The 18158-nt window shown below is 37.1% G+C and overlaps 1 protein-coding gene across 1 annotated transcript in view; it reads left to right on the top strand.

Annotated features, from left to right (window-relative positions):
- Window positions 1–18158, top strand: part of SYCP2L (synaptonemal complex protein 2 like) — a 126593-nt gene that overhangs the window by 53923 nt on the left and 54512 nt on the right. Inside the window, 2 exon segments of the mRNA XM_059179362.1 lie at window positions 4547–4569; window positions 13015–13034. Coding sequence (XP_059035345.1) covers window positions 4547–4569; window positions 13015–13034 — 43 coding nt within the window.

The following is an 18158-nucleotide window of genomic DNA, read 5'->3' on the forward strand; positions in this document are numbered from 1 at the left end:
TTTATTTGAAGATTTATGTTCAGATTCTGGCTATGTGACTCACTTGCTGAGTGATCTTGTTTATTATTTTAATTTAAAGATTTTTAAATTAAGAGCATGCGTGAGAGAAGGAGCGTGAGTGGAGAGAAGGGAAGAGGGAGAAGCAAAAACTCCCTGCTGAGCAGGGAACCCACCAAAGGGCTTGATCCCAGAGATCATGATCAGAGCCAAAGGCAGATGCTTAACCAACTGAGCCACCCAAGTGCCCCAAACCTTTGTATTTCTGTGGTGGTATTTCTTCATTTCTGATTTTTTTGAGTTTTGTTTTATTTTTGAGACTGGGCTAAAGGTTGATCAATTTTGTTGTTCTTTTCGAAGAATCAGCTCCTGGTTTTGTTAACTTGTGCTCTTGGAAGTTTTTTCTGTCTTTATTTCATTTAATCTTATTTCTTTCCTTCTATTGGTTTGGGCTTTGTTGTTGTTTTACTAGCTCCTTTAGGTGTGAGGTTAGATTGTTTAAGGTTTTTTTCTTGCTTTTTGAGGTAGGCTTGTATTGCTATAATCTTCACTCTTGGGCTGCTTTTCCTGTGTCCCAAAGATTTAGAACTGTTGTGTTTTCATTTGTCTCCATGTATTTCTTGATTTCCTTTGGTTTCTCAGTTGATGCATTTGTTATTTACTGGCTTATTATTGAACCTCCATGTAGTAGCATTCTTTCCAAATTTTTTCTTCATATTGATTTCTAATTTCCTATCATTGCAGGGGAAAAAGATACATACTATGATTTCAACCTTTTTGAATTTGTTGTGACTTGTGGCCTAACATGTGATCTATTATGGAGAATCTTCTATGGGCACTTGAAAAGGTGTAGTCCACTGTTCTAGGATAGAATATATCCTGAATATATCTGAATATATCTGTTAGATTGATCTGCTCCCATGTGTCATTGAAAACTATTTCCTTGTTTTCTTTCTGTCTAGATAATCTATCCTTTAATGTTAGTGGTGTGTTAAAGTCCCCTACTGTTACTGAATTTTGATAGCTATCTTCTTTATGTCTGATGTCGCTGCTTTATGTGTTTGGATGTGTTCCTGTGTTGGGTGGATAAATATTTACAATTGTTAGATCTTCCTGCTGGACTGCTCCCTTTATCAAGTAATGTCCTTTCTTGTTTCCTGTGATAGCCTGTTTTACAGTCTGTTTTTACCTGAAATGAGTATTGCTACCTCAGCTTTGTTTTCACTTCCATACGCATAATGTTTTTCCATCCCTTCACTTTCATTTGCAAGTGTCTGTAGGTCTGGAGTGAGTCTTTTATATGCAACATATGGATGATCCTGTTTTAACCATTCAGTTACCTTATGTCTTTTTATTGGAGCATTTAGTCCATTTATATTTGAAGTAATTATTGATAATTATGCACTTATTGCCATTTTGTTACTTATGGATTTTTATAGTTCTTCCTTCTCTTCCCTTGTGGTTTGATGGCTTTGAATGATATGCTTAGATTCCTTTCTCTCTATTTTTAGTATTTTTTTTAAAGATTTTATTTTATTTTATTGGACAGTGAGAGAGAAGAAATACAAGCAGAGGGAGTGGGGGAGGGAGAAGCAGGCTTCCCGCTGAGTGGGGAGTCCAATGCAGGGCTCAATCCTAGGACCCTGGGATCCAGACCTGAGCTGAAGGCAGATGCTTAACAACTGAGCCACCCTGATGCCTCTATTTTTAGTATTTCTATGACAGGTTTTTGATTTGTAGTTACCATTAGGTTTATATAGAACATCCTATGCTAACAGTCTATATTAAGTTAATAGCCACACAAGTTTAATTGTGTTATGTTAGTCACTATACAGTACATCATTGTTTTTTGATGTCCTGTTCCATGATTCATTGTTTGTGAATCCATTGCTAACCCAGTGCTAACCCATTCTAAAAGTACTACATTTTTATTCCCTCCCCATTTTTAAAATAATTTATTTGAAAAGGGGGAGGAGGGGCAGAGGGTGAGAATCTTCAAGTAGACTCCCCACTGAGCATAAAGCCAATCATGGGGCTTGATCTCACAACCCATGAAATCACGACCTGAATGAAAGCCAAGAGTTGGACGTTGAACCAACTGAGCCACCCAGGTGCCCCTATGCCCTCCCTGTTTTATGTATATGATGTCATACTTAATAGGATTTTGTTTCGTGAATTCTTTTTTTTTTTAAATTCTTTTAAGATTTTATTTAGGGATTCCTGGGTGCCTCAGTTAGTTAAGCTTTGACTCTTGTTTTTGGCTCCAGTTTTGATCTCAGGATCCTGGGATTGAGCCCCGCATAGGGCTCTGTGCTCACTGGGGATTCTGCTTGAGGTTTTCTCTTTCTGTCTGCCCCTCCTCTCTCTCTTTCTCTAAAATAAAGAAAACATGAAAAAAAAAAAAGGTTTTATTTATTTGACAGAGAACAAGCAGGGGGGAGCAGCAGGCAGAGGGAGAAGCAGACTCCCCACAGAGCTTGATGCCAGGACCCTGGGAGATCATGACCTGAGCCAAAGGTAGATGTTTAACCAGCTAAGCCACCCAGGTGGCACCCAGGTGCCCCTTGACCAATTTTTACAAGTGTAATTAATATTACTGCTTTTGTGCTTAACCTCTGTACTGGTTTTATAAGTGAGTAACCTGCTTTTATTATTTTTCATTTGCTTGTGAAAAATTTCCCTTTCCTAATTTACTTCTGATTATGGCCTTTTCTTCCCACTCAGAAAAATTCCCTTCACTGTTTCTGGTAAGGCTTGGTTTGTGGTGATGAGATCCTTAACTCTGGTGTGGGAAACTATTTACCTCTCTATTCTGAATGATAGTCTAGCTGAATAGAGGATTCTTGGCTGCAGTTTTTCTCTTTGCAGCACTTTGAACATGTGCCACCTTTCTCTGGCCTGCAAAATTTCTGCTGAAAAATCAGCTGATAGCTTTATGGTGATTCCTTTTTATGTAACTGTTTTCTTTTTCTCTTGCTGCTTCTAAAATTCTATTGCTACTTTTTGTCATTTTAATTAGTATGGCTTGGTATGGGCCTCCTTGGGTTGATTTTCGTTGGTGTTTCTCTGGGACTCTTAGGGATCTAGAGCTCTGTTTCCTTCCCCAAATCAGGCACATTTTCAGCTATGATTTGTTCAAAGAAATGTTCTGCCCCTTTCTCTCTTCTCCTTTTGAGATCCCTATAATGCAACTGTTATTTAGCTTAATGATGTTTGAGTTCCCTTAACAAATTTTTTCATTTTTTATTTTTCTTTTTGTCGTTCAGCTTGGTTGCTTTCCATTACTGTCTTCCAGCTCACTGATATGTTCTTCTTCTGTCTACTATTCTATCTAGTGCATTTTAATTTCAGTCAAGTTAATCTCTGATTGGTTCCTTTTATATTTTTCTTTGGAGGTTTCATTGCGATCCTCCGATCTTTTCTCAAGTCCAATGTCTTTATGACCACTACTTGGAAGCCTATTGCTTATCTGTTTCATTTAGTACTTTTGCTGTGATTTTTGTCCTGTTCTTTCTTTTGTGACCTACTCATTTCAACTACCTTTCTGTTTCTGTGTGATAGGAGAGTCAGCTATGTCTCCTGCTCTTGAAAGTAGTGGCCTTTGAAGAGGAGCTCTTCTAGTGCAGTTATCTCCTGTTTACTAGAACCAGACCCTTCAGGGATGTGTTGTGTGTGCCCTTCTACAGTTGCTGAGCCATGCTTACCTTCAATCAGCTACAATGGCTCACATTGTCTATTTTGTGTAGTGTTTGGTTCCTCTGCTGCTAAGGGACCAGTGTTGGGCTTACAGTTGGCTCACACTAGATACCTCCTTCCAACCATCTGCTGGGCCTGCAGTTGCACTGAACTGGAGAGCACCCTGCCCTCTCTGTGTTGTCCCAAAGAGGCTTTTGCTGGTGGGCAGGGTCTGCAGTCAGACCAAGTGTCTGCACCCAGCCCACTTCTAGGACTGCAGTAAAACTGGTGTGTATTGTTATCTTCCTATTTTCCCCAGAGCAGGAGTCACTTTGGAGTGGCATTGGTCACTGTTGGGGTTGCTTGCACTATGAGATGCATCACACATTGTTTTTGAGGGACTCATGCTGAAGGGAATGTGGGCTGGCTTGGGTGGATAGATCCACAGGAGAATGTGGGTGTGGGGTCCATGATGTTAGCAAGTTAGATGCCTACAGGTGTCCAGGTATCTAGGCTGGGGAGGAGGGAGAGGAATAGTACCAACCAGCTCTTTTGTTCTTACAGAAGTTCCCTAAAGGTTATGTTAGGCTCACTCCTCCAGCACCTGTTCTGATATTAGTAAATAAATCTTCCTGAGTAGCCCAGGTGCAAACTGGTGCTTCTATACTGTATCTTGGAGGGTTGTTTGTTATAGCAGATCTTTAATGGTGGGGACTCTATTTCCTATCATACCCCACCCCAGCCTTTCCAGAGCCATGCCCACTGATTTTTTAGAGTACCCAGAATTCAATGCCACTAATAGGAAAAACTCGCAGAGGTAACCCCAACTGGTTTTCACGGCCAAGTGTTATGGGGATTCCCCTTTCCTGTGTAGGTCCCCCATGCCTGGGATACCTGGTGTGGGGTACTCTTCTCTTCCTTCTCCATCCTTGTATCTTTGATGGGAGTTTGCTTCCTGATATTCCCACTATGTTCCTCTCATCGTTGATATGGCCTCCTATCACTAACAATGAACAGTCTGTTCTGCCATTCTTTGGGTCCCTTTCTGGGTTTGTTGCCCTGATGTGGCTGTTATCTAGGTGTTTCTATGGAATGAAGTGAACTTACGGTCATCCTATTCCACCATCTTCCCCTGCATTTTGTCTTCATGAACTTAATTAGTTTCATTAAAATCCATTGGTCTGTCTTGTAATTTAAGTCCATCTTTTACAAATGAATGATTTGGGGACATCATTCATTAGTTGATTATAAAATTTTAGTTGAGTTACACAGCTTTTAAAAATGTTGATGCAATGCGGCGCCTGGGTGGCTCAGTTGGTTAAGCCTCTGCCTTCTGCTCAGGTCATGATCCCAGGGTTCTGGGATGGAGCCCTGCATCAGGCTCTCTGCTCAGCAAGGAGCCTGCTTCCCCCTCTCTCTGCCTACTTGTGATCTGTCAAATAAATATATAAAATCTATTAAAAAATGTTGATGCATTTTATTATCTAAAATTAAAAAAATCACATTAATATCTCCATAATTTTCATCAGAAATGCCTTAAGTATTGGGAAGTATTGTGTTGACATTTCTAAATTTTTCAAATACAGGTTTTTCACTGAAAAGCTTGAATTTTATCCTTGGCAAAAGATTGTCAGTTATGTTAGGCTCACTTCATTTGTTTTTGAGAAAATCTCTGCTATCACCTGTCAGGTCTTTCACCTAAAGTGTTTCAAAGAGAAAAAAATTGCTAGTCCATCTCATGACTCAAATGATCACAGAAGTCTTTTTCCTTGAGACAACCTCTGTACTTGTGTGTGTCACAAAAGTGCTCCGTGTCTATCCCATTTAATCCCAGAGAATATAAAAAGACACATACTCAAGGGTTGAGATTTAATGAAGGTAATAATTTTTACTGCTTTCCCAAGGTATACTTTTTTTTTTAAAGATTTTATTTATTTATTTGACAGGCAGAGATTATAAGTAGGCTGAGAGGCAGGCAGAGAGAGAGAAAGAGGAAGCAGGTTCCCTGCTGAGCAGAGAGCCCGATGCGGGGCTCGATCCCAGGACCCTGGGATCATGACCTGAGCTGAAGGTAGAGGCTTTAACCCACCAAGCCATCCAGGGACCCCTTTCCCAAGGTATTCTTAAAAAGAATAGAATCTTCTGTAAAAATAGGAGTGTAGAAGAAGCTAACACTTTTTTTATTTCTTCACAAACCAAAATGCAACTTCCTAGCCCATTCTGAGGATATATGTGCAAATATCAACTATAACATCTGGTTAAGTATTTGGGTCCCTAGATAAAAGTACTTGGGTTCAAATCTTTGCTTTATGTGTAACCTTGGACACAGTACTAATCCCTCTAGGCCACTGTGTCTTCATCTGTAATGTTTGATAATCGAGGAATCCCTCTCCTAAGGTTGTTGAAAAAAAACATAATGGGATCACACCCATGAAGTATTTACTAGAAGTTTTCTGTGACATTTGCTGGGCAGGTGAAAATTCTCTTTCCTGTAAATGCTCCCTGATTCTTTCAATTTGTTTTATTTTTATTAAAAATATAAACCGTCATACCACACTGTTTTACAAATACTGAATCACGCTTGCGTACCAGAAATAAACTCTACTTTGTTGTGGTGAATGATTTTTTAAATGTATTGTTGGATTTGGTTTGCTAATACTTTATTGAGGATTTTGTATCTATATTCATATATAGTTCTTTTTTTCAGGTGTCCTTACTGAGTTTTGGTATAAAGGGGACACTGGCATCATAGAATGAATTTGGAAATTTTCCTTCCTCATCCATTTGTTGGAATAATTGAAGAATAGGAATTAACTCCTCTTTAAATGTTTGATAGACTTTGCCTGTGAAGCTGTTTGGTTCTGGACTTTTTTGGGGAAAGAGAGTTTTTCGACTCCTGATTCAATTTCATTGCTGGTGATTGGTCCGTTCTAATTTTGTTGCTTCCTGCTTTAATTTTGGTATATTATGTTAGGAATTTATCCATTTCTCCTAGGATGTCCAATTTGTTGGCATATAGTCTTTCATGCTATTCCCTTATACAGAGGTATTTCTGAGGAATTGGTTGTTTCTCCTCTCTCATTAGTAATTTTATTTGGGTCCTTTCTTTTTCTAAGTCTTGCTAGAGGTTTATCAATTTTATTGCTCTTTTCAAAGAACCAGCTTCCGGTTTCATAGATCTGTTGGTTTGTTTTTAGATTCTTTATCACTTATTTCTGCTGTAGTGTTTAGTATTTCCTTTTGCTGGGTTTGGGTTTTGTTCTTTTTGTACCTCCTTTAAGTGTAAGGTTGGGTCATTTATTTGAGACTTTTCTTACTTCTCGATATAGGCCTGTATTGCCAAAAACTTTCCTCTTAGAACCACTTTTGCTGCATTCCACAAATTTTGGTGTTCCCTAGAGCGTGTCATGCTTAGCGAAATAAGTCAAGCGGAGAAAGACAACTATCATATGATCTCCCTGATATGAGGAAGTGGTGATGCAACATGGGGGCTTAAGTGGGTAGGAGAAGAATAAATGAAAGAAGATGGGATTGGGAGGGAGACAAACCATAAGTGACTCTTAATCTCAAAAAACAAACTGAGGGTTGCTGGGGGGAGGGGGTTTGGGAGAAGGGGGTGCGGTTATGGACATTGGGGAGGGTATGTGCTTTGGTGAGTGCTGTGAAGTGTGTAAACCTGGTGATTCACAGACCTGTACCCCTGGGGATAAAAATATATGTTTATAAAAAAATAAATTTTGGTGTTCCCATTTTTTCACTTGTTTTCATGTAATTTTTTACTTCTTTGATTTCTTGGTTGACCCATTCATTGTTTAATAACAAGTTATTTAACCTCCACATATTTGTATTCTTTCCAGACTTTTAATTGGCATTGATTTTCATAGCACTGTAATCAGAAAAGAAACATGGTAGAACTTCTATTATTATTTTTAAATTTTTTGAGACTTGTTTTGTGACTTAATGCATGATCTGTTCTGGAAAAGATTCCATGAGCACTCAAAGGTATGAATTCTGCAGCTTTAGAATGGAATGTTCTGATTATGTTAAATTCATCTGGTCCAGTGTGTCATTCAAAGCCATTGTTTCCTTGTTGCTTTTCTGTTTGCATGATCTGTCCATTGATATAAGTGGGGAGTTAAAGTCTCCTACTGTTATTGTATTACTATCGATTATGTACCCAAATACACAAAATAACATGAAAATATGTTGGGTACATAGGTATGTACAATTGTTATCTTATTGGATTGTCTCCTTTATTATTAAATACTGTACTCCTTTGTCTCATGTTACAGCTTTTGTTTTAAAGTCTATTTTGTCTATGGTTACCCTGACTTTCTTTTGGCATTCATTTGCATGATAAATATTCTTCCATTTGTCCATGTGAGGACATCTGCAGGTATCTTTAGGTCTGAAATGAGTCTCTTATAGGCAGTACATAATGGGTCTTTTTTTTTTTTTAATCCACTCTGTCATCCTATAAAGAGTAGCATTTAGTTCATTAACATGCACAGTAATTGATAAATATGTATTTATTGCCATTTTCTTGTTTCTGTAGGTTTTTCTCTGAAAATCTCTTACACTCTCTGTTGGTTTTCTTTAGTGATATGCTTGGGTTCCTTTCTCTTAATTCTTTCCATATGTATTAGCAGCCTTTGATCTGGTTACCATTTGGTTTGTATAGAACATCTTCTGCATATAGTAGTCTGTATTTACTTGATGGTCACTTGAGTGTAAACCTCTTTATTAGTGATTAAACATCTGCCTCCCATGTTTTAGGTATAGTGTCCTTTTATGAATCCCTTTCTGATCTTTTATTGAAATTGTATTTTTACTTCTTTTGTTTTTCATTTTTTACTTATGGCATTTCTTCCTACTCAGAGTCGCTTTTAATATTTCTTATAGGACTGGTTTACAGGTCATGACAACTTTTAGTTTTTATTTGGGTAATTCCATCTCTCCTTCTATGCTGAATTATAACCTTGCTGGATAGAGTATTCTTGGTTTCAGGTTTTTTCTTTTGGCATGTTGAATATATCATGCCACTCCTTTCTGGCCTACAAAGTTTCTGCTGAAAAATTTGCCCATGCCCTTAAAGGTTTCTCTTGTATGTAACTGTCTTCTCTTGCTTCTTTAAAATGTCTTTATCACTACTTTTTGGCATTTTAATTACTTTGTGTCTTGGTGTGGACCTCCTTGGGTTGAATTTTTAAGGGGATCTCTGTGCCTCTTGGGTTTGGATATCTTTTTCCTTCCCCAGATTAGGGAAGTTTTCAAGTTGCTCTCTTTAAATTTTCTGCCCCCTTTTTTCTCTTCTGGTACTCCTATAATATGAATGTTACTATTTTAATGGAGTCACTGAGTTCCCTAAGTCTATTCTTGTTTTGCATAATTCTTCTTTCATTTAGCTTAATTAATTTCCAATACTCTTCTAGGTTATTAATTCATCCCTCTGCTTCATCTAGACTCTTACTTATTCCATCAACTGTATTTTTAAAATTTCATGTATTGAGTTCTCCATCTGATTGTTTTTTTTCCTAATCTCTGTATTAGGGGATTTACTGATGTTCTCCACTTTCTTTCCTCAAGTCTGTTGATATCTTTATGATCATTACTTTAAATTCTCTATCAGGGATATTACTTATATCTGCTTTGCTTCGGTCTCTTGCTGTGGTTTTGTCCTGTTTTCATTTGGAAGTTTATCTGTGTCCTAATTTTGTCTGGCTTTGTCTGTTTCTATGTGCTAAGAAAGTCAGCTACTTCTTTTGTTTTTAATAATAGTCTTATGAAGAAGAGTTTCTATAATGACCTGTGATACACTGTCCCCTGTTCCCTAGGAACTTCAGGGAGTATCTCCTGTGTATTTTGTGTATGCTCCGATTTTGAGTCTTGGCCTCTTTTACCTTCAGTCCAGTTGTCTGTAGAAGCTTTCTGCCTATGGTGGGCATCAAGGTGTATGGTGGTCAGCTTGCAAAACAAGATCTGCCTCTGCCACTGATGGAACTGAGTTCCTACAAGATGCAGGAGTCAGGAGATGTGGTGTTGGCATTGTTTGTATTGGCCTTCTATGGAAGAGGGTCTGTAGTCCCAGGACTGAGGCAAGAGTGACTGAGAAGTGCTGATCTGTTGCGGTACCGGAGTGGGAGTACAGGGAGTTTGGTACATGCAAGTCAGGTAAGGAGTGTCAGGGCTGCTTAGGTAGCCATTGCTTATGTTGGGGCATGGGAGGGAGAAATGACATATGCCAGCTCCCTTGTTCCTTAAGAGGGTTCCTTTGTGATTCCTGTCCCTCTAGGCCACTCTCTGAGATGAGCAAAACACCCTCCCATCAGTCCCCAGCATTATTCAAACTCCTAGTTCTATGCTGTATATGCACAGGCTGTTTCTTCTGCTGTCTCTTTGAGAATGGGGACTCTACTTCCCAAATCCAAGCCTGCCAATTTTTAAAATTCCAAGCTTTAAGTCCTGCTTGTTTAAAAAACTTAAAAATATATAGCAAATAGTAGAGGTTTGTCCTACCTGTTCATGGGCTCTGCAGTGTGAAAGTCTAGTTTCTGACATTCTCTGCAACACTGGCCCAGTCTCCCCTGTGGCTGGCCATTGCTTCATTACCAGACCTTCTCTTTGCCTTTCCTCCCTTCTTTCATGTGACCTCTTCCCTGTCTTAGTGTGGTTTGTGCTGTCATTCTTCAAGTGATTTATTTTGGAAGGGGGGGTTATTTATGTTGACACAAGTGTTATCTACTTGTATCCATGGGACAAAGTGAGTTTAGGGTCTTCCTACTCTGCCATCTTCCCAGCAAACTCCCAAACTGATGGTTACCAGAGAAGAGATGGGTACGGGGATAGGGAAAATTGAGATAAGGATTAAAGAGTACTTTTATAAAAAAAAATTTTGATTATAAAACAAATGATGCTATATAGAGAAAGGCCTATGGATTCCACACACACAAAATACTAGACCTGGTAAATGAATTCTGTAAAGTCACAGGATACAAAATCAATGTGTGGAAGTCTGTTGCATTTCTTTACAATAATGATGAAGCTGCATAAAGTGAAATTAAGAAAACCCATTGACAGCTGTACCAAAAACAATACAAGATTGGAGCACCTGGATGGCTCAGTCCATTAAGTGTCTGCCTTTGGCTCAGGTCCTGGGATTGAGCCCTGCATTAGGTTTCCTGCTCAGTGGGGACTCCTATTCTCTTCCCACAGCTCGTGCTCTTTCTCTCAAATTTAAAAAAAAAAAAAACAACAATAAAATACTTAGGAATCAACTTAACCAAAGATGTGAAAAATATGCATTCTGAATCTATAAATACTCTGAATCTAAATCATTGGAAAAAGAAGTTCAAGATGATGCAAAGAAATGGAAGGACATTCCATGCTTATGGGTTAGAATAACAAATATTGTTAAAATGTCTATTGCCCAAAGTAATCTATAGCTTTAATGTAATTCCTATCAAAATATCAACAGCATTTTTCACAGAACTAGAACAATCCTAAAATTTGTATGGAATCACAAAGACCATGAATAGCCAAAGCAATCTTTTTTTTTTTTTTAAATATTTTATTTATTTGACAGAGATCACAAGTAGGCAGAGAGGCAGGCAGAGAGAGAGGGAGAAGCAGGCTCCCTGCTGAGCAGAGAGCCAGATGTGGGACTCGATCCCAGGACCCTGGGATGATGACCCGAGCAGAAGGCAGAGGCTTTAACCCACTGAGCCGCCCAGGCACCCCCAAAGCAATCTTAAACAAAAATGGAGGTAACACAATTCCAGATTTGATTTCTGCTTTGTAATGTAAACTGAAAATCGTATGGTACTGGCATAAAGATAGACACAGTTTAGTGGAATAGAACAATACCCAGAAGTAAACCCACAGTTACATGGTCAATTAATCTTCGATGAAGGAGAAATGAATATACAATGGGAAAAATTCAACAAATGCTGAGAAACTGGATGGGCAGCCACATGAAAAAGAATGAAACTGGATCACTTTCACCATACACAAAACCCAAATTCAAAGTGGATTTGAGACCTGAATGTGAGACCTGAAACCATAAAAATCCTAGAAGAGAGCACATGCAATAGCAACATTTTTTTTCTAGAGATCTCTGGAAACCAGGAAAATAAAAGCAAAAATGAACTATTGAGATGGTAGCAAAATAAAAAGCTTCTGCACAGTGAAGGAAAGCAATGAAACTAAAACACCTGTAGAATGGGCAAAGATATTTGCAAATGACCTACCTGAACCAATTAGTATCCAAAATATATGAAGAACTGATAAAAACTCAACACCCAGGAAGCAAATAATCCAATGAAAAATGGGCAGAAGGCATGAACAGACAATTCTCCAAAGAAGACCTCCATATTGCCAATAGCCACGTGAAAAGATGGTCCACATAGCTCCTTATCAGGGAAATGCAGATCAAAACTACAATGAGATATAACCTCACATCTTTCAGAATGGCTAAAATAAAAAACACAAGACCCAACAATTGCTGGCAAGGATGTGGAGCAAAAGGAATCCCCTTGCACTGTTTGTGGGAATGCAAATTGGTGCAGTCATTGTGGAAAACAGTATGGAGGTGACTGAAAATATTAAAAAATAGCATTACTCTATTACCCAGTCATCTCACTATTGGGTATTTAATTAAAAAATATAAAAACACTAATTCAAAGGGATATATGCACCCCTGTGTTTATGGCAGCATTATTTGCAATAACCAAACTGTGAGAGCAGCCCAAGTACCCACCAATTGTGAACTAATAATTTTTAACATATACTTATGTTTTTCAGAATTTTAAAATACACGACATAAAACTTATCTCAACCATTTGTAAGTGTACACTTCAGTAGCATTCTGTACATTTACATTATTGTGCAATCATCCCCACTAGTTAATCCACAGAACCCTTTCATCTTGCAAAACAAACTCTTTACCAATTGTTTTGTAATAACAATAGTTGAAAATAGTATGTCAATAGTATGTCAACAACATACTATTGTCAACTATTGCTGATATACAACATTAGTTTCAGATTTATAAAATCATGATTCAATTATACACATTACAAAATGGTCACCATGTGTTCTTACCATCTGTCACCATATGAAATCACTACAATATTGATTATATTTCCTGTCCTGTACATTTCATCCCCATGATTGATTTTTATAACTGGGAGGTTGTACCTTTTAATCTCCTTTACCTATTTTGCCCCCATCTTCAGCTCCCCCAGACTATCACCAGTTTGTTGCTATATTCAAGAGTCTGTTTTGTTTAAGATTTCACATGTAAGTGAAATCATACAGTATTTCTGATTTTATTTCACTTAGCAGAATATCCTCTGAGTCCATCTGTGTTGTCACAAATGTCAAAATTCATTTACAATAGAATAAAAAATAATACATTACTTAGGCATATACTCAAAGAGGTGAAAAATGGGAAGATAGCCCACATTCATGGATTGACAATATTAAGATGTCAATACTACAAATTCAATACAATCTACAAATTATATGGATGGAACTAGAGCGTGTCACGCTTAGCGAAGTAAGTCAAGCAGAGAAAGACAACTATCATATGATCTCCCTGATATGAGGAAGTGGTGATGCAACATGGGGGCTTAAGTGGGTAGGAGAAGAATCAATGAAACAAGATGGGATTGGGAGGGAGACAAACCATAAGTGACTCTTAATCTCACAAAACAAACTGAGGGTTGCTGGGGGGAGGGGGTTTGGGAGAACGGGGTGGGATTATGGACATTGGGGAGGGTATGTGCTTTGGTGAGTGCTGTGAAGTGTGTAAATCTGGTAATTCACAGACCTGTACCCCTGGGGATAAAAATATATGTTTATAAAAAAATAAATGCTAGTTCATTATTAATGTATAAAATTGCAATAGATTTCTGTAAATTTTGTGTCTGCAATTTTAATAAATTTATTATAAGAGTTTTATCATTCTAATAGTCTTTACAGTCTATGTATAGTAACATGTTACTGCAGATAGTGACAGTTTTACTTTCTTATGAATTTGCATTTATTTCTTGTCTAATTGCTTCAGCTAGGTCTTTCTGTACTATGTTGAATAAAAGTGATGACAGTAGACATCCTTATTTTTGTCTTGATTCTGATCTCTTTTTTTTTAAGATTTTATTTATTTATTTGACAGAGAGAAATCACAAGTAGATGGAGAGGCAGGCAGAGAGAGAGGGAAGCAGGCTCCCTGCTGAGCAGAGAGCCCGATGCGGGCCTCGATCCCAGGACCCTGAGATCATGACCTGAGCCGAAGGCAGCGGCTTAACCCACTGAGCCACCCAGGTGCCCTTGATTCTGATCTTCATACTCTAAGCTTTCACCCTTTCACCATTGAGTTTTATGTTAGCTGTGGGTTTATATATAGCCTTTATAATGCTGAAGTATGTTCCCTTTAAACTTTGAGAGTTTTTTTTATTTATCACGAATGTCTGTAGAATTTCTGTCAAATCCTTTTTCTGCATCTTTTGAAATGGTTATATTACTTTAATCCTTCGTTTGGTTAATGTGGTTGATTTATGGATATTGAACCATCTTTACATCCCTGAAATAAATACTACTTGATTGTGGTAAATGATCTTTTTCGTGTGTTGAGTTCAGTTTGCTGATTTTTCCTTGAGCATTTTTGTGTCTGTGTTCATCAGGGATATTGATCCTTTTTTTTTTCTTTTTGTAATGTAACTCTGTACCCATTACACTGTAGTTCCCTAGTCCCACTTCCCCATCCCTTGGCAACTACCAATTTATTTTCTGTCTCTGAATTTGAATACTATATGTATACCATATAAATGGAATCCTACAGTGTTTGTCTTTTTGTGTCTCGCTTATTTTACTTAGTGTAATGTCCTCAAGATTCACTCATGCTGTAACTTTTATTAGAATTTCCTTTCTTTTTAAGATTAATATTCCATTGTATGTATATATCACATTTTGTTTATCCACTTGCCCTTTGGTGGATACTTGGATTGCTTCCATCTTGAAGCTATTATGAATAATGCTGCTATGAACATGGGTGTTTGAATATCTGTTGGAATTCCTACTTTCAATTCTTCATATATCCAGAAGTGAAATTGATGTATCATACTGTATCATATGGTAGTCCAGTTTTAAGTTTCTGGGAAACTGCCATGCTGTTCTCCATAGCAACTGCATTTTCCATTTCTACCAATAGTGCACAAGGGTAAGAATTTCTCCACATCCTTTCCAAGACTTTTGAGAATAGCTATGCTGATGCATGTAAGGTGGTAGCTGATTGGGGTTTTGAATTGCATTTCCCTAGTAATTAATAATGCTGAGATTCTTTTCTTGTGCTTGTTACCCATTTGCATATCTTCCTTGGAGAAATATCTATTTAATTTCTTTTCTTATTGTTGAGTTGTAGGAGTTTTTTTTTTATATAATTCAGATATCAACTATCAAATATGTGATTTGTAAATAGTTTATTCCATTCTATGGGTTATTTTTTACTTCATTGGTTATATCTTTTGATGCACAGAAGTTTTTAATTTGATAAAGTGCAATTTATCTATTTTTTTCTTTTACTATATTGTTGGTGTCCTATTCAAGAAACCTCTGCCAGCCAAATTTAATGTCATGAAAGTTTTTCTTTTCCTCCTAGGAACTGTATTGTTTCAGTGCTTACATTTTGGATTTTGATATATTTTGAGTTTATTTTTGTATTGGTATAAGATAAAGTCTAACTTCATTCTTTTACATTTGAATTTCCAGATTTCTTAATACCATTTGTTGAAGAAATTTTTCTTTCCCCCATTGAATGGTTATGGCACTTTTGTATATCATTTTATCACATGTGAGAAGGTTTATTTCTGTCTACTCTCCTCTATTATTGGTCTGTATGTCTGTCTGTCTTCTTTTTTTTTAAAAGATTTTATTTATTTATTTGAGAGAGAGAGAGAGAGAGAGAGATCACAAGTAGACAAAGAGGCAGGCAGAGAGAGAGAGAGAGGGAAGCAGGCTCCCTGCTCAGCAGAGAGCCCGATGCGGGACTCGATCCCAGGACCCTGAGATCATGACCTGAGCCGAAGGCAGCTGCTTAACCCACTGAGCCACCCAGGCGCCCTGTATGTCTGTCTTTATGGCAACAACACACTATTTTGACTGTGATTTTGTAGTAAGTTTTAAAATCACGAAGTGTGGGATCTTCAGCTATGTTCTTGTTTTTCAAGATTATTTGGTATTTCTAAGTCCTTTGGGCTATCCTATGACTATTAGGATGGGTTCTCATCTTTTTGAAAAAAATTGGGATTTTTATAGAGATTGTATTGAATTTGTAGATTGTATTGAATTTGTAGTATTGACATCTTAATATTGTCAATCCATGAATGTGGGCTATCTTCCCATTTTTCACCTCTTTGAGTATATGCCTAAGTAATGTATTATTTTTTATTCTATTGTAAATGAAATTGTTGTCTTAATTTCCTTTGCAGATTGTCCTTTGGTGTTTAGAAACACAACTGACTTTCGTGTTTTCATTTTGTATCCTGCAGTTTTGTTGCAAATAATTATTAAAGGACTAATAAGTAAATTTAACAAAATTGAAGGATTCAAGATTGAGATGCAAAAATCAAGCTTCTTTCTATACGTTAGCAACAATCAAATTTTTTTGAAAAGGAACACCATTTAAAAAATGTGAAATATGGCATATGTAAGGATTAATTTGGCAAAAGATTTGTAAGACTTTTACAGCGAAAAGTACAGGGTATTGCTGAGCTCTATTAAGCAAGATCTAAAAAAATGGAGAGACATACTGTGTTTAGAGGATGGCAGACTCCATCAGCATTGGCAAGATGACCGTTCTTCTCAGATTGATCTATAAGCTTAATACAAACCCAAATCAAATTCCAGCAGAGATGTTGTTTTGTTTTTAAAAATTGGCAAGGTATTTTTAGATTTTAGGCGGGAATTTAAAGGACCTGTAACAAAAAGAACTACAAAATGGCTAATACACTATATGTTTTAAGACTTATTGTATAAAGCTACAGTAATCAAGAGAGTATGTTGCTGCCATACAGGTAGATAAATAAGTACAACAGAGCAAGTATGTAGAGACAGTTGTCATGTGACAAAAATGCAAAGACAGTTCAGTGGAGAAATCATTTTTTCCAATAAATGGTGTTGGACCCATGGACTCTCCATATAGGCACAAAATCAATTATCTGAAGTCTTTACATTCCACCACTTACATTCTTTACATTTTTAGAAAACTAAAAATGGATTCAAATGTAAAAGCCTATTTGAAAGAAAGAATAAGAAAAAAATATTTGTGACCTTCCATGAGGCAAAAGTGTTTCAGATATTAACTCCAAAGTATAGCCCGTAAGAAAACTGATAAATTGAACTTAATCAAAATTAAAAACTCTAGTTTTAAAAAAAAACACTCTTAAGGGAATTAAGAGGCCAGCCACACACTTGAATATTTTTGTTGTTGTTTTTAAAGATTTTATTTATTAGCGAGGGAGTGAGTGTGTGGGAGGGAGAGGGAAAGAGAACCTGAAGCAGACTCCACACTGAGCACAGAGCCCGACTCAGGGCTTGACCTCATGGCCACAAGATCATGACTTGAGCTAAAACCAAGCATCAGGTGCTTAACCAACTGAGCCACCCTGGTGCCCCAAAGAAAATATTTATAAAGCATGTATTTGATAAAGTACTTGTACCCCAAATATATTAAGTACTCTCAAAATTCAATAACAAAGATACAACCCAATTAAAATATAGACAAAAGATTTGAACAACTACTTCACCAAGAAAGATCTAGAGTTGGTAGGTAAGTACTTATTCAACATCATTAGCTATTACAGAAATATAAATGGAAATTATGAAATACTACCATACATGTAGCAGAGAGGCTAAAATGAGAAAAACTATACCAGTGTTGGTGAAGATGTGGAGGAATGTTATATCCTAATGGTGGTTTTTTAAGGTAAATATGCACATATCTTAGGGCCTAGCTGTTCCAATCCTAGCTGTCTACCCAAGAGAAGTGACAGCATATGTCCACATAAGTGAATATTTATAGAAGCTTTATTTGTACTTATCTCAAACTAGAAACAACCCAAGTGTCCATTAGTAGATAAGTGCAAAAACAGATTTTGTTATATCCATGTGATGGACTACTGCTCAAAAATAAAAAGGAATAAACAGATATATATAACATGAATGAATCTCCAAATGAAAGAAGCCAGACAAAAACGTGTACATGTTGCATGATTCCATTCATATAAAGTACTAGAAAATGCAAACTAATTTATAGAGACAGAGTAGATCAAGGGTTGCCCCAAAATATGGGTGCATTAGCTTTTTCATTTGTTTTTTTCATTATGACAACACTTAACCTGAGTTCTACTATCTTAGACATTTTTAAGGGCAGAACATGGTATTGTTAACTGTAGGCACAATGTTAAACAGTGGATCTCGCAAACTTACCA

Source organism: Mustela lutreola, chromosome 6 (genome assembly GCF_030435805.1).
Source record: "Mustela lutreola isolate mMusLut2 chromosome 6, mMusLut2.pri, whole genome shotgun sequence".
Classification (NCBI taxonomy): Eukaryota; Metazoa; Chordata; class Mammalia; order Carnivora; family Mustelidae; genus Mustela; species Mustela lutreola.